Source organism: Hippopotamus amphibius, chromosome 13 (genome assembly GCF_030028045.1).
Source record: "Hippopotamus amphibius kiboko isolate mHipAmp2 chromosome 13, mHipAmp2.hap2, whole genome shotgun sequence".
In the NCBI taxonomy this organism is placed as follows: domain Eukaryota; kingdom Metazoa; phylum Chordata; class Mammalia; order Artiodactyla; family Hippopotamidae; genus Hippopotamus; species Hippopotamus amphibius.
This window is the reverse complement of record NC_080198.1, coordinates 45,358,290-45,383,754: the sequence shown is the minus strand read 5'-3', so window position 1 is coordinate 45,383,754 and position 25,465 is coordinate 45,358,290. Positions and strand designations below refer to the sequence as shown.

Genomic DNA, 25,465 nt, shown 5'->3' with positions numbered 1-25,465 from the left:
CTTTTTTTTTAAAATAAATTTATTTATTATTTTTTTGGGGGGGGGTACACCAAGTTCAATCATCTGTTTTTATACACATATCCCCGTATTCCCTCCCTCCCTCGACTCCCCCCCCCACCCTCCCCATCCTAGTCCTCTAAGGCATCTTCCATCCTCAAGTTGAACTCCCTTTGTTATACAACAACTTCCCACTGGCTATCTATTTTACAGTTGGTAGTATATATATGTCTGTGTTACTCTCTCGCTTCGTCTCAGCTTCCCCTTCACCCCCGGCCCCCTCCCAAACCTCGAGTTCTCCAGTCCATTCTCTGCATCTGTGTCCTTGTTCTTGTCACTGAGTTCATCAGTACCATTTTTAGATTCCATATATGTGAGTTAGCATACAATATTTGTCCTTCTCTTTACTAATCTACTTTTTGACAAGACAAGGCAATTCTTTTCAGGCAGACCACAGAGTCACACTGGATTTTGAGTTGTTCTTCACATGCAATATGTTAGGTCAAAGAAAAGAAAAAGAACACAATTCTAAGATGTGTCTATATACTTCATCAGATCTTAAGGCATTACTGAACCAGAAACAGCTAAGAATCACGCTCTAAAATAAATGTAAATACATATCTTTAACATGGTGAAGGTTAAATGCTCTCATCTCAGTGGGTATAGGAAAATTTGGGGCTGATTATCTGGTTTTACAATTGTTTTTATAAAAAAAAATACAATATAAATATATATTTGTCAGCATGCATTTGAACACTGAAAAAAATGCAGTGTGTTTCGATCATGGCGACCTTCATTCCCAGACCATAATCAGGCATTATTGCTAAAAATTAAGTAAAAACAGCCCTGCACAACATCTCAGGAACACCTAAATTGGAATACTTGCCTTCCAGGCAATCAATATTCTGTATTTTTTAACTTTTTAATCTTGAAATAAGTATAGATTCACAGAGTTGCCAAAAAAAAAAAAAAAAAAAGTACAGGGAGGTCCCATGTACTCTTCACCCAATTTCCCCAGTGGCAACAGCTTACTTAACCATAGCACAATATCAAAACTAGGAAACTGACATTGGTTCAGTCCACAGAGCGTATTCGGATTTCACTGTTTTACACACTCGTCTGTGTGTAGCTTCCATGCAATTTTATTACATGTGTAGATTCATGTAACAACACCAGATACAGAAGTGCTCCATCACACACAAGGTTCCTGCATGCTATCCTTTTATAAACGACACCACCCACTAGCATCTCTTGCCTGGGGCAACAACCAATCTGTTCTTCACCTTTATCTCCATTTTGTTATTTCAAGAGAGATATATAAATGGAATTATGCAGTACATAAGCTTTTGAGATTGGCTTTTTTCACTCAGCATAATTCTCTTAAGATCCACCCAAGGTGTTGTATCAAGTCTGTTCCTTTTTATTGCTGCATAGTATTCCAGGGCAAGGATACACCACCATTTAACCTTTCACCTACTGAAGGACATCGAGCTTGTTTCTGCTTTGGGACTATTACAAATAAAGTTGCTAAGAACATCCACACACAGGTTTTCATGTGACAATAAACATGCAGGTGTGCCAACTGCAGGGCTGTATGGGAAGTACATATTTAGTTTTATAAGAAACTGCCAAACTATTTTCCAGAGTGGTGTAGCAGTGACTCCTCTCTTGCTATTCTTTTTCGTAACTGTTTTTGCTATTCTAGGTCCTTGGCCGTTCCATACAAATTTTAGAATAATGTTGTCTATGTCTTCTAAAACTTCGCCGGGCTTTTGACAGAAATTGCACTAAATCTATGGATCAACTTGGGGAGAAGTGACATCTGTACTATGTTGTTTTCCAGTTCATGAATATGATGTCTCTCCATTCATTTAAGTCTTCTTTAATTCCCTTCATTAGCAGTCTGCATTTTTCAGCATAAATTATTTTGCTATGTTTTGTTAATGTATATATTTTTTCACATGATTGTAAATATTACTGTGTTTTTAATTTCAGTCTCCAGGTGTTTGTTAATATATACAAATGCAATTGACTTTTATGTGTTGATCTTGTATCCTGTGATCCTGCTAAATTCACTTACTGAGATAGTTTTTATTTCCTCCTTTCCAATCTGCATGCCTTTCAGTACTGTACCAAGTAAGAGTGGTGAGCATACATCCTTGCCTAGTTTCCAAACTTAGGATGAAAGCATTCAGTCTTTCACCAACAAGTGTATGATGTTAGCTATAGGTTTTTGTAGATGGTCTTCATGAAGTTGAGACAGTTCCCCTCTATTCCTAGTTTACTGAGAGCCAGCAAAGAGTAATATTTTAATATAGGACAAAATACAGATTTCTAAACAGAACTCTAGTTTTCTGTGTACTGATATGCATGAGGACACTTCTCATAACTGAATAAATGAATAATCTCCACTGAATGCTGAACTGCAAACTGTAGACAGTGTATACAGATTTTCTGCTTACATCCCCAAAAGCTTATACACACTGACTCGAAATCCAAATCTTAGTACTTTATTAATATGGAGTCATGTTTTATATGATTTAGCTTTCAATGATATCTCCTACAAATTAATTTAGCAAATAATAAACTAATGAAGAGACTGAATATTTCATCTTTGAAATAGTTTGTCTATAAACTAGGAAGCATCGAATATAGTGGTTTTCAGTTTCAGAGCTGTAACATTCCAGGAAGCTTCTGAATCTCAAGTGAGATGACAAAGTTTTCGATACCAAATTGAGTTCATTTTAACTTGAAAATAAACAATTTAGTGAAGTAGAAAGACATAAACAATGTCAGGGTTCTACAGCAAATGAAAAGTTCTGTCCGTGATTTAAGAAACAGTTTTCTCATTTTAGAGTTTCTATAACGAAGAAACCTTTAAAGCATACTTTAGTTTTGTTTTTTAAAGCAGAGTAAGGTCTTTTTTTCAATACTGCTTTGAAAAAAAGAAACCCTCACTTACCCAGAAATTCACCTGGAGTTTTACTACAAGGGCCCCCACAGGGTCAGCAGCAAGGTCTCCAAAAGTTTCAGCAGAACCTGAGCTCTCCAGAGGAAAAAATGTGCTGACTCCAGCAGGCACGGGCCCCTCCCCTGCCTGACCCTGCATTGTCTAAACTCACGTAACTAGCAGTGATGATGAGTTCCCCGCCATGCACACTGCTGTGCCGCAATCTCCATCACAGGGATTCCAAAGACTGTGATGAGAGATGCCAGGATTTTTCACACAGGTTATTTTTTCCCTTTCCTTTCTAACTCGGTGAAGTCAACCTAATACACATTCTTGAGAGCCAACTGAAATCAACAGCTGAGCAAGATCTAGCTCTCCTTCTCCCTCCAAATCCCTAGATATGACCACAAAGGTAGATGGCACATGGAATCAGACTGAAAGCGGAAACCAGCTGGCAGCAGCATCTGTGGTGCTCCTTTCTAGAAGACACAGTCTGGAAACAGGAAGAAATTGCACTAAGACAACCATTAGAGAGATGAATCCATTTCTCTCACCCTGCAACTCACCAAGCATGAAACAAGCAAGTATTTGTTCCAGGTGGGAGGACTGACTGTGGGCACCAGGGGCAGAGGTGTACTGACAGTCTGTCAAATACTAAGACCAGACACCAGGCCACACTCTACTCCTCTCTCACATCCATTGGAGGTTACTCAGACATTGTATTCACAGACAGACTACTAGGGAATCTCAAAAAAAGAGATAAACAGACAACTAACAGTCCCCAAGCACCTAGGAAACATGAGCAGCATGAGAGAGGAACAAAGTGCATCAAAAGAAGAACTAACAATCAAGAAAAACCACTTACTGGAGCATTTCCAGAAATGTGAAACTACGCTTCACAGAATAAATGAAATGTATAGCTCAACAATGAAATAAAATTAATCTCACATCAGACTTCGCCCCAGCAACTTTAGAAGCAAAGGCTGACACGAAAATATCTTCAAAGTTGGGAAGAAAACAATTCTCAATATGTATTTCTATACCCAGCCAAAGTACCATTCAAATGTGATGACATTTTTAGACAAAGTCTTGGCAAACTTTTCACAAATTTTCTCTAAAGAATTACAAACAAAACAAAACAAAAATAATATAAGTGAAAGAAAGGTGAAGAATCAGTGGTAAACCAAAAAATTAGTAAAATTAAGTCCAAAATTAAATATCTTTATAAATAAATAAAAGCAAATAAAAAATCTTTTACTCAAAGGAAAGTGAAAGCAAACAATAGTTGTTTGCATGGTAGAGGGAATGATGCAAATATTGTTTAACTCTATACATTAAAAAGAGTAGACACTAACACAAAGAGAAACAGATTGCATGTCTTGCAAACTACTGAAACAGGAGAAAAGAAAACGTGAATAACCCAAGAAAATATGGGAAAAGGTAATAATGAGATAAGGCAAATGAAAAACACAAAATAAGATAGCACAAATAAGTCCAAACATTCCAGTAAAAACAAACATGAATGGATTACATTCATCTATTAGAAGTCTGACTCACAGATCGTAGACATAAAATACAGCTATATATTGTTTAAGAAAGATAAACCTAAAACAAAATGACAAATAGGATCTAAGGCAATAAGCAAATAAATACAGTTTCACATTGCTAAAAGCTACAGCCCATAGTGCAAAATAAATTATATAAACGTTTATATACCTAACAGCTTGAAAATGACATGTACAAAGCAAAAAGTGATTAAAATAAATTCACAGATTAAAGTAGGAGACTAGCATAATTCTCTCAGAAAATAACAGATTAGAATAAACACATAACGACACAAAGGAACAAATTATATAATTAACAACCTTAATTATATATAAAAACTCTATACGTACCAAAAATACAAATATTTTAATCATACAAGGAATAATAAACAAAAATTACTATGTATTAAACCACACAGAAAATCTAAAAATACTCCCAAAGCAGAAAACAATCAGGCATATTTATTGACTGTAATGTACTAAAATTAGAAGTTAAAACCAAATAGCTAAAAGGAAAAATAAATGTATCCACTTTGAACTTTTAAAAAACAAAAAACTAAACAAGAAACAAAGCAGAAAAGTTAAAAGTTTAGCAGTGAACAACAACGACTGCAGAGTGAGACCCCTGGGATGTTACCAGAGACTGCGGGGGAAAGCAACATACAGCCTTAGACGTAAATATTTGTTATAAATCAGGACAATAAAGGAAAAAAGCTTTCAATTCAAGACACTAAAAAAAGAAAAAAAGAAAGCAAACTCAAACACCCTAGAAAGTTAATAAAAATGAAGGAAAAAGTGATACAGAAACCATAAAGTATAGTTAAATAAAATCAAAATCTGATTCTTTGAAAATAATAAAATACACAATTTCTGAACTAAGTTTCAATGTTGAGGACCAGCGTACTCTAAAAAAAACATACTTATAAAACTGAACCAAAGTTGTTTTATTTACCAACATCTGATAATTTAATTAAATGACAGATTCTAATCTTTATTCCCAACTAATTCTGCTAAATATCTATGAAAAATCACTGGTTGATTTTGGCATAATAAACATATTAACAGAGAGATAACTTTCCATTTGTTTTTTAAAGCCATTCTATAGTAATTTCAACCACACAATTACACAAAATGCATGGAAATAAACACAAGTAAAGAACGTGAACTCCACCCAATTCTACTGTACCAATATAAGCTAACCATTTATCAGACTGGTGATTATCCTTCCATTCAATTTTCTTTTCCTTTTTAAAAACTTGTTTAAAGTTCCATTACGCAACATTTAAGATGCATAATATAAGAGGAAGAAAAAAGAGCATCACAACGAACACCTGTGTATTCACTACCCACCTTAGGAAATAAACGTTGCCCATACAGATGAAACCCTCTAGGTAGGCCTGCCCCTCAGAAGTAACCATCTTGAGCTCCTGCATGCTCCATATTTTACAGCATGTGCAGGCACTCCTAAATATATCATACTGCTTTGTATGTTTGAAACTTTCATATAAATGTTATAATACTATATATGTACTCAACTCATTTTTTTCACTTAAACGAGTTTGTGAACTCCAGCCATGCTGACATACAGAGTTCATTTATTTTCACCAAGCTATAGTTTCACCACATGAATGATGAACAATTTACTCTCCTGCTGATGAAAAGTCAATGCTGATAAAAACATTCTTTGAAAACCTCTTGCGTACATGAGAGCTTCTCCATGTACATGTGAAGAGAACTGCTGGATCTCGAGATGGGTACATCTTTAACTTTACCAGGTATTAACAAACTGTCACCTCAAAGTACAAGAGTTCCTGATGTTCTATAGACTTATGTACACTTGGATTTCTCTGACTTTAGTCTTCCTCAAGGTGAAAAGTAAGAAACTATATCTCATCATGGTTTTAATTTGCCCTTCCCTGATAATTAAGTGAGGCTGAACATTCTTTTCATGTTGAGACATTTATGCTTCCTCTTCTGCATATTCTTGGCTTCATTTTCAGAACAGAGCCTCTCCACTAATCAAAAATCTCTGCCTCAAATATTCTAATGAAGGACTTCAGTGAAGCCTGGTTATTGGAAGTGGGCAGAAACCATTTATTAACCCTTTCTTTTCCAGAACGCATAGTCTAACACGAAAAGCAGTGTCTTGGTATACAGAGTATTCAGTGTAAGATCAGCACTCCTCAATGTGTGACTTCAATCTTCTGTAACGTGCATTCTAAATGATGAGAATGCAAAGGGAAGGCTCATATCTATGAAGTCTGATTTCATGTGCATGTAATATTAGGGCATGTTTTTCCACGATGAAACCTAAAATTTTAAAAGCTGATCACACCTTCAGATGAACAAATCCTCAAAAACTGAAAAATTCCTAAATGACCTTCAAAACAGATATGATCCCAAAGGGACAAAGTTGACACAAGCTGAAAAGCAATAAACACTTCTACCACAACTAAATAACTCATGACAAATGAGTGAGAACGTGAAAATGTGTTGGAGTGAAGGGAGAGGGTCGGTGGGAATGCCAAGTGCTACCACTAATCTGGAATCCACCACACAGCAGGCTCTCTGTATCTCAATTTCCCACTCTGTACAATGAGATGGACAATAACCACCACACATGTCACTGCGAAAAGTAAACAAGATAACATACGATACCTGTATCTGATTTAATTCGATTTTATGGATGAGGAAATGAAGCAGAGAGGTCAAGTACACTGTTCAAGGTCACCATAAATGATTCAATGCCCCAAATCTTCACAGTGCACTGTAATATTCACAGTACCTTTCTAATATGGGTCTCAAGATTATTAAAAAGTATTCACAGGAAGGAGATGACTAGAAGTATCTAAGAAGATAGGAAAGTACTCAGACCTTAAAACAAATTAAAACAGGCAGATGAGAGGTTACCTTAAATAGTAACTTACTATTTCCCTTTGTGCTGACAAATATACTTTAGACATCAGCTATCTAAAAGGTAAAATAAACTCACTGCCAGCTTTAGAGAAACATGGCATTCATGAAACTCAATCTGTTAACTAAGACCCATTTAACAGAAATTCTCTTAGAAATTATTTTGAAACCAACAACAACAGATTTGACCAGCTACACTCTAGCCAACAGAATTCAAGAGGGCAAATACTGGAAGGTTACCTACCTACTGCAGGTGCATCGTACTCATCACCAAGCAGAATTTCTGGTGCAGAATATGCAAGAGATCCACAGCTTGTAGTGAGCTTCTTCCCTGGTTGAAATTTGTTGCTGAAACCAAAGTCTGTCAACTTTACAAGACCCTGTTTTTCAAAGAAGACCACATTCTCAGGTTTTAAGTCTCTGTGAACCACATGGAGTTTATGGCAATAAGATATGGCATGAACTATCTGTGCAAAGTACTTCTTGGCCAAGTCTTCATTAAGTCCCTCCTCGTGCTTCATTATGTAATCGAACATGTCTCCTCCATCCCCAAGTTCTAGAATAAGATATAGTTTGGTCTGGGTGTCAATAACTTCATAAAGGCGTACGATGTTGGGATGCTGCACTAGTTTCATGCATCTCACTTCTTGGAAAAGATGGCCAGTGGCTAGAGTGTCCAATTTTGTCTTGTCAATAACTTTTACTGCCACCTTTTCACCTGTAAAGACATGCCTGGCAAGTTTAACCACTGCAAAATGACCTCGACCCAAGGTTTTATCCAGATCATACAAGCCAGCAATCTTGCCATCATACCCTCGCTTGAATCCTGCCATGCTGGTCCAACACAAGAAAAAATATTTAGACTGTTTAAGATGGGTCTTCTCATATATTCGGTGAAAATAAGGAATTCATTTTCAATGTCGCCATGGACATCTACAAAAATAAGAGACATAAAATTAAGTTTTCTGTGACTTTACCTTTTAAAGCTTCTTTTTTTAAAATTTTGTTTTAAGAGGCGCTTGAAATGAATACATTGAGACAAAATGAGTCAGGGGCATTTATGGTACCCTATTTACACATTTAGGGTTCACATTATAAAGGTTGATAACTTAAATACCAATCTATTTTGCAAACTGATAAAAAGTTAGTTTGTTGGAAGAATTTTTTGGTGATGTCAGAAATAAGAAAATTGGCAAGTTTAATAAGCTCTGTTTTAAAAGAATATTTTCCAAAGTCAAGGATTGATAAGGGAAAACACAAAGAATATACACTTGGACCAAAATCGACAACTTTTTCCTGTTATTTCAAAACCAGCACTATTTCCTTTAAAATCCCTTCAGTAACGGCTTCTCTAAGTCTCCCAACTGGGATTACCTTCCCTTCTCTGCATCTCCAAAGCACCATGGGACACCTCCATCCCATGTGGTCTTATCCTATAGGTTTCTGTATACACCAGCTCCATCCTGAGACTGCAAGGTTCCTGAGACTCTACGGTTCTATGAATATTTTTTAACTTCTCCCCTCCTCTAATGCCTAGAATAGTGTTTTACACATAACACATAATCAAAAAAAATTGTTAAATTTTGAAATGTAACTTTTTATCAAAATGTTTACAAGGCAATTGTTTGCTCTTGCGTCATTAGTGCCTAGAACAGTAAGTGGCACACAGCAGGTGCTTAATATTTGCTGGCTGACTGGTACTCACTCTTTGCGCTTGGCAGTTCTGCTTACCTTTATTATGGTTTTCCAAGTCTCAAACAAAACCCACCATGATCTGCTTATATTTCAAGAACAGACAAGCATGCACTTAAACCATTTAAGTCTTAAAGACCATTTGGCTTTGAAGACCTCATTTCATATGGAATTTAAAATTCTCAATCTTTATAGTGTAAACCTTAAAATATAGAAATAGGTTCTTATCAATGATCCTGACTCAGAAAACTTTTTAAAATGTACATAATTATACAAATTAAGATTCAAATTATCACTTTAAATCTCACAGATTGAACTCCCACTATTATTTTTTCTGACCAAAACTTAACAGAATTAAATAACAAAATCCAATGAAAATTACAGCCATCTCCCAAGACTAGATCTTTTCTATTAGTGCATATTCATCCCTTCAGTGAAGCCTTTTCTAATGCTCCTATCACAGAGTTTCACATTTGCAGTTACTTTTTGTTAAGAACAGTACTTACACATATTTATACATATATTCCCATATCCCCACCCTCCTGTGACTGTGTCACTGGATCTTAATCCTAAGAGGTCAGCATTATTTCCATTTCATAGCCAGGAAAACACTGGGTTCCAGGTACATGCTGAAGCTAAGATTCAAACTTAATTCTTATTTCAAAGCATACGTCTCCTATAAACATCTCACCACCCTAAACAATATTATATTTAGGTTAATATTATCTTACGAGTTAAAATACTATAAAAGAGGCGTAGTCACTCTCCCATGCAAACTGAAATGATCTGAATCCGTATCTGGTGCCACCCCAAGCTTTTTTTAAATGTACATTACCCTCAGAGTAATTTTGAGTGATCTAACTGTAAACTGCCCTCAGAGACAGGATTATTAGTCTCATTTTGAGGCACAAAAATAGTAACTTGGCCTAGGCTATAGGGCCAGTGTGTAAACGAGCTGGGATTTGAACCCAAGGCTATCTTGACACCAAAATGTGTTTCTGCATTAATTTCAGAAACAAAATCGTATCTCTATTAAGATTTTTAAAAATAAGAAACCTGTAATATCTATGTACAGGTGCTGGAGAAAAAGCAAATTTCTTCTATTCTGTATATTATCCATCTGAGCTAATAATTTTAATGATAAGATTAACAGGAAAATCCAAGTGAAAAGATCTTGCTTTACTTAGACAGTAGTTCCCCAAAAGAAAGTTTAATTCAGGCATATATAATTTTCAAAAATACAAACTCTAAGCTAACTCCAGGGAGCAGAAAAACTATCTTTAAATCTTTAACTTCGATTTATAAGGGCGGTAATTATTCTTAAAATTCTACCCAAGTCAATGCTTCTATTGTATGAGTTGGTAAATGCAACTTTAGCTTTCAAAACAAACTTCTTTGGGCTGCCCCCGAGTTTACCTAACATTTATTTTTTTCATCTGTCACTTTAGTTTGGATGTTTTCTAAAGTGGCATATAAATCAGACTTTGAAAGTAAATCTGAGTTTGTTCAAATTTTAACTTAATTCATTTTTTTTTAATTTAAGGATTTCTTTTATTACAAAGGTAATAAGTGAATATACAGATAAGGGAAAAAAAGTCTTTTTTTCAGGGTCTTAACACCCAGAGACAACCACTATTCACACACTGTCATTTCTCTTCCCAGAACCGTGTTAGCAAAAGAGCACAATGAAATACTTTTTAATCTACTAGCAACTTCACAGGGAAGAATCGTATAGGGTCTCTTCTTAATGACAGACTACCCTGTAGTGAAACGATAATCACTGTCACTATCAAAGAATTTACTTTTTTTGGTACTTTTCTGGGTACATAAATCCCTTTCTCATTGCCTATGAAACTACAGTTGTACACCTAAAAACAGGAAGTTACAAATAACTGAAAGTTGGGAGGAAAAATATCCTTGTTATTGAACATCTTTTTAAATACTAACTGTTTAACCCTACATCGAGTGTATTTTGAGTTAGCATAGGAAATAATTAAATCATTTTTTGATCTTGGGGGATCTTGCAATGCCTGAAAATCATTCTGAATACCAATGCAGAATGTTAAAATGTGGCTTATATGAAATAAAGGTGACTCTGTACCAGCTCCAAGACATACCCTGCAAACTGCACACTGAATAATCCTTGGTATTACTGTGCTTCGTTAGTTGCTTCTTTCTCCTAAAAGAAAACACAAAAAGATTTTAGTTTAGTTCTATTTAACTTTGCTTAAAGTTAAAATATAAACCCGCAGGCTGGATCCAGAAAGACATATAAAAATAGCAAATTAGTCTTCAGTGACCCAGTCTCCCATTATCTTTCTCTCTTCTATGAATTACAACCCATTCAAAGAATTTTTAGTCAACAGGAATTTGACAGAGAACAGATACATAGAGACTGGTCCAGGCAGACAGGTCAGAAGGATTACTGCTCTGGAAGGAGGAGGAGATTATAACAAGGAACAACAGTGAAGTCACCGTTTCTAAATGCCTCCTGGGTGAGGAGCACGAATGCGCAGTGCGCTGAACCCTCCCTAGGAGGCTGCAAGGAAGGCCCAGGAGGCTCAACCTGGCCGGTGAGCAGCAGTCTGCAGCTCCAAGCCTGCTCGGCCTGGCTTCGGAGCCCAGCTTGCCTACAGGAGGCCCTCTGGGCTCATGAAACACCCACCCCAAAGGCCAAGGAGGGCAACCCTTCCCACAAACCATCCTCTAGCAGGCCAGGAGAAACCAACACCAGCACTGGAGAACATACAAAATGCTTATTAGAGGCTTTCCATCTGATAGTAAAAGAAAACAAAGAGAATGTGAGAGGATCACTGATATTGAAGTTTGTGGGACAGTGAGGGAATACTGACTGAGGCAGCCTTGAAGGCCTTTCCTCAACACTGAAATATCATACAAATAAGTTAAAGTTCCAAACACTCAAACTAGGCTAAGGCACTTTACACAATATACTACAGGTGAGTTCGTCCAGGTAATCATTAAGCTCGAGCTCACACAAGCTTGGGGGAAAGAGTGCAAAGAGATGGGGGAAAGTAGGAAAGATAAAAGAAGAAAGAGGGAAAGGTGGATGTGAAAACAAGTTTATTGCTGGGAATGAGGGCGGGAAAAAGAGATGGAGACCGTGCTACCACACAGACGGGGCCAGCAAAGTCATGGGCACAGGCCCACCTCCAGTGAGAGGTAAACCCTGGGATGCCTACCTGGTCCTTCAGCTCTAAGTGGGATACAGTAGCTCCTCCCATTATCTATGCCTGCTTCTCTCTTTCCAACAGCCAGTTTCATCCACAGTGTCTCTGGCCAAGCAGTGTGGTGGTCCAGCGTGGCTGAGGACTGGCCAGTGACTGGATCTGAATCCCAGCTCACCAGCCACTAGACCTGAGCAAAACCTCATCTCTCTGTACATTCAGTTTCCTCATAAGAAAATGTCAGTAGCAAGAGCACCTCACAGATTGTGGTGAGGATTAAATGAGTTGATAAAGGTAGTGTTTAAAATAATGCCTGGCACAGAGTAAGCATTCGGTAAATACTACCTACCACCACCACTATGATTTCATACTGATGTAATCTCCCTTACCCAAGTAGAAATTCTTTTAGTCTTCCACACTATTTCAAGAGACTGAATTTACTGAGCTATCATCTCTCTTCTGTTTTCAGAAATTTTCTACTGCTTAGTTTCCTAAAATGCATTAACTTGGAAATGGGTGCTGTAGAGTGATAAAGAAACTAATCTCTAGTTGAGTATCAAAGTCTGGTGATTTTCCCAATAAAGCATCCCACAAAATCTAAGTATCCGCTTTTAAAATAATACTAAGATGACATTCTATCAAGTCTATCCTTTTAAAAGGGACTAAATATTCCTTTATATTTTTCCTATCAAAGCAATATATTTTCATAGAAAATATGGAAAATACAAAATAAGAAGTAGAAAGAACAAACAGGCATCCACAGTCCTACCACGTAAGATCAGCACTATTAATATTTTGGTGGGGTTTCTGCAAATGCTTATATACAGCTTCTTCATTTTGTTTTACAAAGGTGTGATCATTCTATACATAACTTTGTATCTTGCATTCTGCTTTTTTCACTTGACCTATTATTTTCCTTTTAGTATTTCTGTTTCAATTATGAAAGAAACATCTGTGCAGTGTAAGAAAAAAAATACAATCAGAAAATATATACTCGCAAAAAGAGGCAAGTTTTTTTTTTTAAATTATCCATCAGTCTACCCTCTGGGATTATTTCTGTTAACATTTTGGACACAGACTTCCAAATTATTTTTTATGTATAATACATGCCAGACACAAAGGTTTTAATAAAATGGGACCCCCCCCCACACACACACGAATGGGGGGGGGGGGTACCATTTTCTACGTATTTCTCTCCCCAAAACAAGTTCACTTTAGAAAATTTGGAAAATGCAGAAAAGCACCACAGATTAAAAAGAGACAAACAAAAAACACCTATAATCTCATCTAGGATGACATCTCTTCAGGGTTGAGTATATATTCTTTATACCTCTGCTTCTTTACAAAGAATAAGATATTGTATACGAAATCTTATGACTGCTTTTCCCTCTACTATAGGATGAACATTTTTCTACCACTAAGTTCTCTGTCACTATTTTTAATGACTACATAGCTCAGGTGACATCTTTTAAAACAGCAAAAGCACTAAATTAGGCCACTCTAAAGCAGATTTCTTACTCAGCATGTGCTCACACATGCATATAACACGGCTGGACCAAAATGAAACACGCCATCCAGTCCAGGGTGTTTATAATATGGAAATTCATGTTTGAGAAACAAGTACTCACATGTGTTGCAAGAATACACGGATGTTCTCCCAGTTTACTAAAGAGAGCAGAAGCAACCCAAGTGTGCGGGTGTGGCTGCAGAAGAGGAAGGAAGTGTGGGTGGCCCTACACACATTTTGCAAGCTGCTGAAAACATTTGTAAAACCAGCCTCTGTTAAACCTACTGTCAAGTTGGAATTCACCCTGTTATTCCTGTCAAAATTCACTTCTAGCTTTTCATTGACATCTTCACCATGGCAGTGTGGTCTGTATATGAACAAAGGTCTCCAACTCACACATCTCCCCAGGAGAGGTGAGGACCAGCACACTGAGCAAAGGTGGCTCCATGTGGAGAATCATTACCAATCAATCCATGGCATGAGAAAGCAGGTCACACAAAAAGGGCCATGTGCAAAAATTAGGCTACTTCTATAGCCTCTCTACATTTTGGGATATTACAAATCCCTCCCCGCCCCCCAAACCAGACCACCAATATTCAGATACACAAAAACCTCCCAAATTACATGCTTCAAAAAAAAAAAAAAAAAAAAAAAAAAAATCTGTGCCAATGCTCTCCCTCCAATACAGAGAGCTAAAAGATGAGTTTTTATAAAGCCATGCTAAAGCTGTATTTAAGCTTCTTACACAAACACCAAAAAAATGAAAACTGTAACTCTTACTTATGGGAAATATCAGACTAAACATACGTTTAGAGAAAAGCCAACTTAAGTGAAGGAACTAACACACTCTCCATGAAAACTACCGCCTTCATCTTACTGCTAAAATTTCAAAGATACCTATAACAACAGTGGTACAGGCTGAAAAGAAGACAGTAGACTCAATCCTCCAGGAATATCAATAACCTCCAGGTCAGGCAAAATAAACACAATCCCAGTGGCAGTCACCATTGCTGTTCTTTTCATCTAAAGTAAACAATATTACACATTTCCAGAACTGCACTCCTCCTCCTGGGTGTCATCAATATAAACTATAAAACAAAGATCAAGAAACCAGGGAATTCCCTGGCGGTCCAGTGGTTAGGACTCCACGCTTCCACTGCAGGGGGCACAGGTTTGATACCTGGTTGGGGAACTAAGATTCCGCATGCCGAGAGGAACGGCCAAAGAAGAAAACAAAAATTTTTTAGAAGAAGAAACCACAAACAGGTCAACACGTCCCAAGTTACGGAAGAATCCAGAATTCTTCACTGGATTGGCTGAATATTACTATGTGGGTATCAGGTAGTATCAGTCTGTAGCCACTGGAATCAAGATGGAAACTACAAATTAGGTTTCAATCATTTATTATGAGAAATGTCCCAATAAGCAAAAATGTACCTCCAAAGGTCTAATAAAGTATATTTCAAGGGAAGGTAATTGCCTACTGAAGTATGTTCTGAAAGTTTTCTTCCGGGTAGTCAATTTTAATGGACTCAGGGCCACCGAGGTGACCAGAAATGCCAGGCTAAAAAGCCTGCTCCAGTCTCTCGAGGCAGTGATTGGGTTGCCAACACAGATCTATCCCTTAAAGTGCTGGTTTAAGTAATCTTTATTTCCTCTAAGTAAGAGAAGCTACATTCCAGGACATATCAAGGAATCTGAATGAATTCAGGAGTAAGGCAATCTATCAACGAATGGAAAGTAGCAGTATTTGTAGAGAGAAAGGGGTTAACATCAAAGCCACAAAACCTGGAGCAGCAGCACAGATGATAAGTTCAAATTCCTAAACGGAACTGCCTCTCATTAAAGTGACAACAAATGCTAAGCATGTCACCATTTCTACCTGAGGGTGATATTTAAAAAATGAGTATGGTCACAGCCCTGGTATAAAGTACCCACATAATAAATAATGACTTAAGCACAAGTTGGTGTACAGAAATTACTCCAAAATAAAGACAACCCACAATTACTCCTTTGCCAGGAAAACAGAATATAAGTTGGAAGCCATGGAGAATTGAAAAACTTAATAATCTAAATCTCTCTTCCAAAGCGTTTATTAATACTGTCAAAACTCACTTTAACTCCCTGTCATCTTCCCCTACTGATATTGCTGGTCATGAAAAAGTGGTCAAAAAAGAATGTTAGAAAAAAGTAAATTGATCCTAGAACAAAAATACCGGCACCTAACATTTCATTGACTTTGACTTAAAAGGCAGAATCATTTGGAGATTCTCTCACACTGTTGGGACTGCAAATTACCCTTCTGAAAAGCAATTTGGCAACAGTGGTATCCAGAGCCTTATAATAATATCCTTGATTTAATAATCTTACTACTAGGTTTATGTCTTACAGAAATAAAGACATGGGCAAATATTTATATTCAATAATGTTCAGTGATATTTATATATGGAAAAAAAAAAATTGAGGACTTCCCTGGCTGTCCAGTGCTTAAGACTCTACGCTCCCAATGCAGGGGCCATGGGTTTGAACCCTGGTCAGGAAACTAAAATCCCACATGCTGCACGGTGTGCCTTCCCGCGGCAAAAAAATAAATAATAATAAAAAATAAAAAATGAAAAAAATCAGAAATAACAAAAGGTCTACAATAAGGAAATGGTATACCTCACATTAACACTATGCTGCTATATTTTGAAGCTATTTAACCTCATGGGAAATTGTCACAATAAAATGTTAAGTAAAAAATTCACATACCAAATTTCATGGTATAGGATTCCAATTTTTTAAAAAGCATATAATTTGTCTGCATGTATACTAAAAATACCAAAATGTTAAACTGGTAAGACTGTAGATTTTTTTTCTCTTTCTGCTATTCTGTTCTTTTCAAATTTTTTGCAGAAATGTGTGCTGCCTTTTAACCTAGGAAAGGCAGACGTTATTAAAATTTTGAATTTCTGTACATAATTATCCATTCAATTTACTTTTCCACTGAGATCTATAAAATAAACCAATTTCCCTGAAATATATATATATATTTATGTAATCTTAATAAACAAGACATATTCAATGAAATATTCTGCCTCCCTTGAGGGACAAAGTATGCAATTCCTTCAGGCTGAGGAAGGAACAGGAACACTGAGTCTATTTTTATTAGCAAACATTTGATTTTGCTAATTGTGTAGAACATAACACAGTCCCTATCCTTTAGAATCTTACAAATGAGTTATCTACGTATAAAAAGATAATTAATTACACAAGTTAACCTCAGTGAGTTCTGTCAAAGGAAAAACAGAGGATACCAAAGGCAGGACCTCCAAAGACGGGGCAGCCCACAGATCAGGCCTCACCCTTCACCGGGAGCAGTGGGACACTATTTCTGAAAATGCGGGAAATAGGCAGCAGAGAGTGTGCTAGGCTGGCTGGCTGGCTTCCAAACGGAGAACACCAACGTGGGTGAAGTCAGGCCATGGGGTAGAAGTGAGATAAGTTTACGAGGGTTAGGAAGGTTGATCTTGAAAACTACTTAGTGGCTCACCATTTAGGGAACTGTGATGAACTTTTTTTTTTTTTTTTTTAATGACTTTCACATATTTTTTATTTATTTTTTGGCTGCACCATGTACGCCGTGCACTATGTAGGGTCTTAGTACCCCGACCAGGGATCGAACCTGCACCCCCTTGCAGTGGCAGTGCAGAGTGTTAGCCACTGGACCAGCAGGGAAGTCCCAGCGATGCACTCCTAGCTTCTCCAAATCAATGGAAAACTTGCTAGACTAAATAATTCACCACATCGCTGTCTCTGAATTATACTTAAGGTTAATTCAAGTGCCATGAAATAGTTAAAAATGCACAGAAGCAGCTTCACATCACAGAGCTGATCTGAGGCCTCAAAAGAAGAGGAAAACCCTAGGTTTTAACATGAGAATAACATAAGAAAAAGGTCATTAGAAAATTCAAACCAACTGAAAACTTCACTATTCACTGTAAAGTTCCATAAAACACCAATTTTTGTCTTGACTTATTAGAGCTCTCTCATTACTACCCTTATCACTTTCCTAAAAATCTACTACTAACCTAAACAGGTTTACATAGAAATGAGTTTTACAGCAAAAGCACAGTTGACCTTTCTTTTGTCTCATTTCAAGTTTTAAAAATGTTTTCTACTGCCACAACTGCCCATTGTTTTGTTTTAATGCAGGTTTCAAAAAGAGTAAACAATTTAACTACTCGGAATCTTTTTATGCACTGGATTCTTTACATTTGTTACATAATTTATTCCTCACAACCAGGAATATAATGGAGTATTACACCCATTTGACAGATGAGAAAGCAGGTTCAAATAGGATAAAGACTTTCTATGCCTAGTCCTACGCCCAGGTAAGAGCTGCCTAAGTTGACTCCTGGGCTCTGCATTTTTTCCTGCAATAATACAATGCCTCCCTTTGACCTAGACCTTTCTAATTCCCAGGGAAACAACAGCAATAAAATAAATCTACTTTGACATTTCTGTTTTTCCTCCGATTCTGACATGCCATGCGAGTTCCCTGACCCAGCAATCAACTAAAAATAGGAAATTCCCTACTGCCACCAAAATGCCAAAGACTCACCTAATAAACATTATTAATAAATAATTCCAGGGACTTCCCTGGTGGTCCAGTGGCTAAGACTCTGTGCTCCCAACACAGAGGGCCTGGCTTCAATCCCTAGTCAAGGAACTAGATCCCACAGGCCACAACTAAGAGTTCACATGCCACAACTGAGACCCGGCACAGCCAAGTAAATAAATAAATATTAAAAAAAAAAATTCACATAACTTGTAACAGATAGTTTCCCAAACTTTTAAATAAATAAATAAATCCATTAAAAACTTTCTGAAATGTTTAGAAACTGCTCTCCAAGTTGAGAAAGAAAATTGCAGGCAAATAACCATTCAAAAGACAGAGAGGTAATTATTGGTCATTTAATAATTGAATGGCACCTTGAAAATCCCTTCCCCTTCAGAGTTCACATAAAATTTTGTTACGGCAAGATTCCTTCCCAGTGGGACAGAATAGCCAACGCCAAACAAGTAAGTTAAGTACAACTTAGGAAGATTCTATTTTCTGCCTTAAAAAATTTATCCTTACCCAAACTGCAATTTTAATGTACTTTGCATGTTTCATTCTCTCCATTTGTTTCTGAAAAAACATTTTCCTTCACAAGAGGATTAGCAAATACTCCTAAAATAGGAGAACAAAGGATAAAATCAAGCCTTGAAACTGTAGACTGAATATTCTCATTCTAAATGTCTTCTGAGTCGAGGGAGAGAGGGAATACGGCGATATGTGTTTAAAAACAGATGATTGAACTTGGTGTACACCCCCAAAAAATAATAAATAAATAAAATGAAAAAAAAAATCATTTGAGAAGCTATAATATGACCCATAGTGCTAGAAGGGACAGATATCTTATGCTGTGGTGCAAAGAATTCTGGCCAAATAATCAGGATACTTGAGTGTTTACCCTGACTCTGCCACAGACTAAAACCGTATTCTTAGTTGAATTGCTTAACTGCTCTAGGGTCTTGATTTCCTTATCTGTAAAATCTGGGGGTAGACATTAGATCCAAATTTCCTTATGTGACCTGTTGTTTGAAATTTTTAATTTTGAACATTAAAAACCGATTTTTTAAAAATTTAAAACAAAACAAAAAATGTCTTCTGTAGCACTCATTATGCTTCATACCAATAGAGAACCGTTTAACCTGTAGAAAATGAGGTAAAACACAAAGCTAAACTTTACTTTAAAATTCAATCACTCTACTTTTGTCCACGTCCAAAAAAATAAAAAAGACTGCACAATATTTGGACTATTTTAAAGAGATGCATGAAAATGGCACACTCTAGCTTCATAATTTGTCCAACAAATATTTGTTAGTATAATGTCCTAAATCTAAGATGAACTTTACCTAGGTAAGTTATACTATAAGAGTGAAACCTACATTACCTAAAATATAATCTCTTTAATATAAAAGAACTAATATTAAATGCAGTTAAATACATTATTCTAGCATTTTCCCCTAGCTATGCAATATGAAGACAATATAATGACCTAAGAGATGTGTCTGTACAGAGAAGGGGAGGGAACATCAGAGAAAAGCTGGGACAGCAACCTAAGAGTCACATTTCAAAGTATCAGAGTCAACTTATCTTCACTTTATTAGTGATAGAGGTGCACTTTAAGAATGATCAAACTTCATTTACTCAGCAAATATGAGGAGAAGCATCTTAGCACAAAAACGTACCACAGGACCTGGAGCCCAACAAGTTATTATAAAACAAAGATAATCACCACCCTGGACAGTTATTATGAAAGCAAAAGGCGATAATACGTATTATTAGCAAGGTGTGAGTGGGATCAAAATCACCCCAGGATTTTTTTCTCCAACTTTTCACTACTGGCTTCCGTCCCAGGAGAGTCTGATACTTGAGAGGAGCTGTATACTTAGCTCATCATCTTATTTTGATACTGGTACCCTCACCCCTAATTGGCCCAAGAAACTGCCCCTAAATGCCTGTACTGGATATAACAAGAAGGTCACTGCCCCACATCATTTATACTTCTCACAGGGACAAGGAGGCCAGAAGAGGTGTTCTTTTCCCTAAATCTGCCTTCATGAGTTCAAAGGCGGCATCTCAGAGAAATTAATTTTTTTGTTTGAGCTAAGAAATGAAATCAGCCATGGTGGGAAAGAGGCCTTAGTGTGACTGGAACAGTAATACACGCAGAGCAGAGCGTAAGAGACAAGGTTAGACAGGTTGGTAAGGGCCAGATACCCAAAGGTCCTTGTATCCCATGCACATCAGCTGACACGCCTCACATCTGGCTAGCCCACACCATGCTTCAGGGCCCAGCGTAAAGGTCACCTTCCTGACTATCGCCTCTCCTTCCCGTCCCACACTCCTGCACACCAGCTCCCCACACCCTCTCACAGCACCAGGCTCTTTTCCATTATGGCCCTTATCACAATTGTGGTTATGTAATTATTTGTGTGATTATGTGATTAATAATCTGTGTCCCCCACTAGACTAACGATAAATTTAGCCCACGTAAGATGTATGTCTGTTTTACTCAGCTCTCCATCCCAGGGCCCGCCGAGTATAGCATCTGCCCAAAATATATAGATATACTTTATTAAATGAACAAATGAAAGCTGGCACTAAGAAGCCAAAGAAGAATTCTGAGCAGGGGAAAGGCAATCAGAGATGACAGTTAAACCACTCTGGCAGCAAACTGAAGATCAGATTGGAAGGGCAAGACTAGAACTTGGACACAGGTAAGGAGACTAGTGAAAATACCTCCAGATAAATGATTAAAGACTTAAAAATGAGGGCAGCCTGTACCTGGGTGGTGATGGTAAGGATGTAACAGAGGAGACATGTTTAGGAAGTAGAATCCAGGAGCTCAATGCACAGCAGGGCAAAGCAGAGAGGGAAACCTAGAATGACTAGTGGAGAGTGGTAGCAGGTGGGGCCATTTACTCAGGGAATACGGGGCAGGAACAAATAATCTCTTGAGCATCTACTGCATGGTAGTACAGAGTGGAAGATCTGCTTCTAGCGCTGGACTTCTATGACTGAAAAGCAATTCCAATCCAACTCATCTGGATAAAATGGGTAAGGTTTCTATTAATGGGCAACAAACAAAAGTTCGGATTTTTTAAAGTTTCTTCCCCAGGACACTCCTTGGGTACACTGACTATGTGTCAGGCATTACACTGGTCTGGGGATATAGAAATCGAAGAAGGGGTCTCTGGCTCCAAGGAGCTGACAGCCTTCTGGGTTTGAGAAAGGTAACTGCATGTCAACAAATGAGAAACCGAGGCCCAGTGAGGCTATGATTTGACCAGTTACATGGCCTGTAACCCACATTTCTGAAGCACTGATTTCATAATCAAAGTCACATTTCAGGGCAGCATGTAGTTGAGGAGTTATGTGTTTAGAGAGTCAGACACACACCCTCCCCCAAATCTTGCTTTGAGCCCAGAGACACTCCAGAACTTAAAGCGTCAGGGTACAGGGGCAGCCAGTGCCCTCCACCTCTGAAGTAACTGTTGTAGTCACACGGCAGCAGCCTGGGGAACAGGACACAACAAGGAAGGAGAGGGAGAGAGGCCTGCTTTGTCAGGAAAGAGCCTACCTGAGCAGAGCCCAAATGCTGGAGGTGCCAAAGCAGAATCTCAGGAGGCTCTGGAAGTAACAGCAAAGAAATAAACATTTAGGGAAGACAGAGCAGGAATCCTCTTTAGTCAGGTTCCTCGCTTACCACCAGTAAGAAGTGGTTTCCAATGGGATAGAAGGCCTCAACCCAAAGCAGGAAAACAAGATGAGGAGATGATCTTGCAGTGTGAACAACACAGCACCAGACCACCCACAACAGACAACACACTGGCCAGTGCTCACGCGTGAGCCCGTTACATCTGAGAGGTTTTACACCGGCTCTTCCCAAACCAACCTACAAGGGAAGACCGAAACATGTTCCCCTCCATCCCCAAAGCTACTGCCCCACTCCTCCCCCTTCCTTTCCATAGTCTTAAAAAAACAAAAACAGCTGCACCATCTCTACCTCCTCAGCTCCCTTTCACCCACTTGGATCTAAGTTCTTCCTCCACCACCTGACCTTGTCTTTTCACCTTCTCTGAACCCTTGGAGCCCTTTCCCTATTTCTCTGCCTGGGAGGTCTACCTGTCCTTCAAGACTAGGTTCAACCATCACCTTCTCTGCGAAGCATTCCCAGGTCAGACTGCTCCTTGACCAGGGGTTTTGCCTATGCCTCACCACAGCATCTGATCCTACTGTTACTGTTTACTTCAGTGTAAATATAATTTACAGTAGCCTGTAAAGGCAGGAACTGGTTTTTAATTCACTTTTCTACTGCTATCCTCTAACCCAGGGCCCTAAAAGTAGACAAGGGCTCCACGAATAAATGATCACAGGTTTAATTTACCTTCAAAACTGCTACAAACCACTCAACTTTTCCACCTAAATTGATCTAAGAATTGACCTGTACATACATGTACACTGGGAAGTACCTATATTCTAAATAATTAGTTTTCTTATAAAAGCATCTTGCTAAAAACTCTATCTTTTGATTGTTAGGCAAACAGCTGGCATACAGTAAAATCAAGTCTTTAGAGTTCCTCATCTATGTTTTCAATCTCTAAAATTCTGACCATGTGCAAAGCGTACTTGTACCCTTTTCTTCCTGGGCAGTGTAATGAGTTCTTAGGCTCAGACAAGCTGCTTCAGAGAAATCAAGCCTTATTTATACCAATGCTTAGAACCTGGGCTGCTCAATGTCGCCAAAAATTAAGTTGTTGTTGTTGTTGTTGTTGTTTCTATTTAGTTTCACTTTCTGTATGAAACACCCATAGCAAAGTTTAGGCCAACAGTATTTCCTGAGACCAGCAAAAATATCTGAAAGCCCTTCAATAAGGACATTCGAAAGTATTCATTTTAGGATTATGGGATTACAATTGAACCATAAAGGCTCAATCTATACTTCTGTTCTAGAAAAATAAAAATTACATAACTTCTGAGTCCTTGTATGTTTTATACAAGTGTATATTTGTATTACTGCAATAATACAGAAAAACTTACTTAGAATAGTAAAAACATTAATATGGTGAGAGTAACCTTTCTGCACAAAACAATAAAAAGTGATTGTGCAAATTTAAAAAACAGAAAGGTGGCAAAGTTGCCTACATGAAAAGCCTTAAAGATGGAGTATTAAGAAGTTAACCCAGTGCACCTGACTTTCAATTACTACACTGCTTCAATAAGCGACCTTGGGAATGTCATCTCATTTCTCTCATTTCTAGTTCTGTAAAATGGGAGTGTCATCTGTTTTCCTAATAGAGACAATTAAATAGTCAAATAAAAGAATCAACATTTTTTTTTTTAAAAGAAACTTGTCTAATTAGTATGCTTTAATCGCCACTAGTACAGTACGTTCCTCTCCAGGAATCCAATTCCAAGGGAAATATTTAAGCAGACGCTGAAGACAGATTTCCTTAAGGGAATGATTTTATAAATCTGGAGAGCAGTGTAACAAGATTATAAATTAACAAATTGATTGCATAAGCCTTGACAACCCCAGGCTTTAAAGTACACTGATACACATTCTGATAAATCAGACTGATTTGGGATTAGCCCCCCAACCCCACACAAGGAACCCCAACTGAGGCATCTGATGTCTGACAGGAATCAGGTGGAATCTGACCAGGACGCCAAACATTTGCAGTTCCATCACCTGCTAGCCATGCTTCACCTTTCACCATAAAACGTGAAATGCATTAAGTCAGCTTTACCACCTGCTCCTCAGACTGTGGAAATGGACTCAATTACATGCAAGGGGGAAAAAAGTAACTTGACAGTGTGAAAAATCCTATATCCTCAGACGTCTATAGATTGAAGAACCCTACCGCTAAATCCCCCCTCACCCCTCCAAATACTGGACTTGAACCGAATCCCCTATGAAGCTACTGAATTTTATCTGATCCAACTGCTAGGAACAGCACAGCTCCAGGACCCCCCTTCCCCGCCCCCAGGATAAAAGGCTGTCACTTTCCTGGATCCCAAGTCCAAGTAAAAGGCAGGAGGGTTTTCGTACAACGGTCCAGAAAAAAATAAAAAATCAACAGGCGATGCCTATGGAAAAGAATGGAGGTTTTCCAATCTGAAAATTTCTAGCTGTCCCTCGGGAACGGTCCTGCTCCTCCTTCCTTACCCCGATGCCCTTTCTCTACAGACAACAATATCCCCATTCTATTGTACGGCCGCAGTTTTAGCAAGGAATCTCCCTGCTACGCCAGATCTCCAGATTCTTTCGAAAAAGGAGAACACCTTTGGTGAAGCGCACACACCGCACGAGAGAACCTGGGCGCCGGGCCCGCTCCGGGGCGGGGCGCGGAGATGCGGGAGCCTCCCGAGGTGCCGCAATCCCGCCGCGGCCGCAAGGGCAGGGCCTCGGGGCGCCCGCGGCCGGCCGCCGCAGTGCCGGCTCCCGTCCGGGCCCCGCCGCCGGGCCGCCGGGCCGCGCCGCCGCCCCGCGGGGTCGGGGCCGCCGCAGCCCGGGCCCCGCGTCCTCCGGGGCGCGCGGCGCGGGGAGCGCGGAGCGCGCAACTTACTTTCCGCCCGCGGCGGGCGCCCAGCCCGGCAACCGCGGAGGCGACTCCGCGGCGGAGGCCGGCCCCACCCCCACCCACGGCCGCCGGGCCCGGCCGCGCGCCGCGCTCGCCCCTACCTCAGCCAGCAGGCGGGCGTCCGTCCACAACGGCCGCGGCGCCAACGACTCCCTCCCGGCCGCCGAATCCCCGCACCCAGCGCTAATCATAATACCGAGCGGGCGGGCGGACGACCGGCCGCAGGGAGGGGGGTGGGGCCGAGTTGCGCCTGCGCGGGACGCGCGTCACTGTGACGCGGGCGCCGGGGCGGGGCCGCGGGGAGGGCGGGGCGGGGCGCACCTGCGGGCTCCGGCGGGCGGTTTGCTGGAGGGCATTCTGGCAGCGTCCAGACCCCGGCCGAGCCTGCGCCGCGGCTGGCGGTAGGAAGCGGGGGAGGCGCCCGAGCAGGAGAGGGGATGGTGAAGGAGGAAGCACCAGGGACACGGGACAGTGGCCCACAAAAGTAGCGCGAGCCGTC

At 39.2% G+C, this 25,465-nt stretch overlaps 1 protein-coding gene across 2 annotated transcripts in view; it reads right to left on the bottom strand.

Annotated features, from left to right (window-relative positions):
• The window catches only part of SNRK (SNF related kinase), a 66,545-nt gene extending 41,343 nt beyond the window's left edge, over nt 1–25,202 (bottom strand). Inside the window, exons 1-5 of one of the 2 annotated variants that reach the window (XM_057706040.1) lie at nt 25,068–25,194; nt 21,963–22,012; nt 11,214–11,275; nt 8,218–8,337; nt 7,649–8,122 (exon numbers count right to left, since the gene is read on the bottom strand). In XM_057706040.1, coding sequence (XP_057562023.1) covers nt 7,649–8,122; nt 8,218–8,337; nt 11,214–11,275; nt 21,963–22,012; nt 25,068–25,157 — 796 coding nt within the window. In that variant the 5' untranslated portion in view covers nt 25,158–25,194. Of the gene's footprint in view, nt 1–7,648; nt 8,338–11,213; nt 11,276–21,962; nt 22,013–25,067 lie in introns of both variants that reach the window. The other variant, XM_057706039.1, reaches the window with a different exon arrangement.
• Nucleotides 25,203–25,465: the final 263 nt, after the last annotated feature.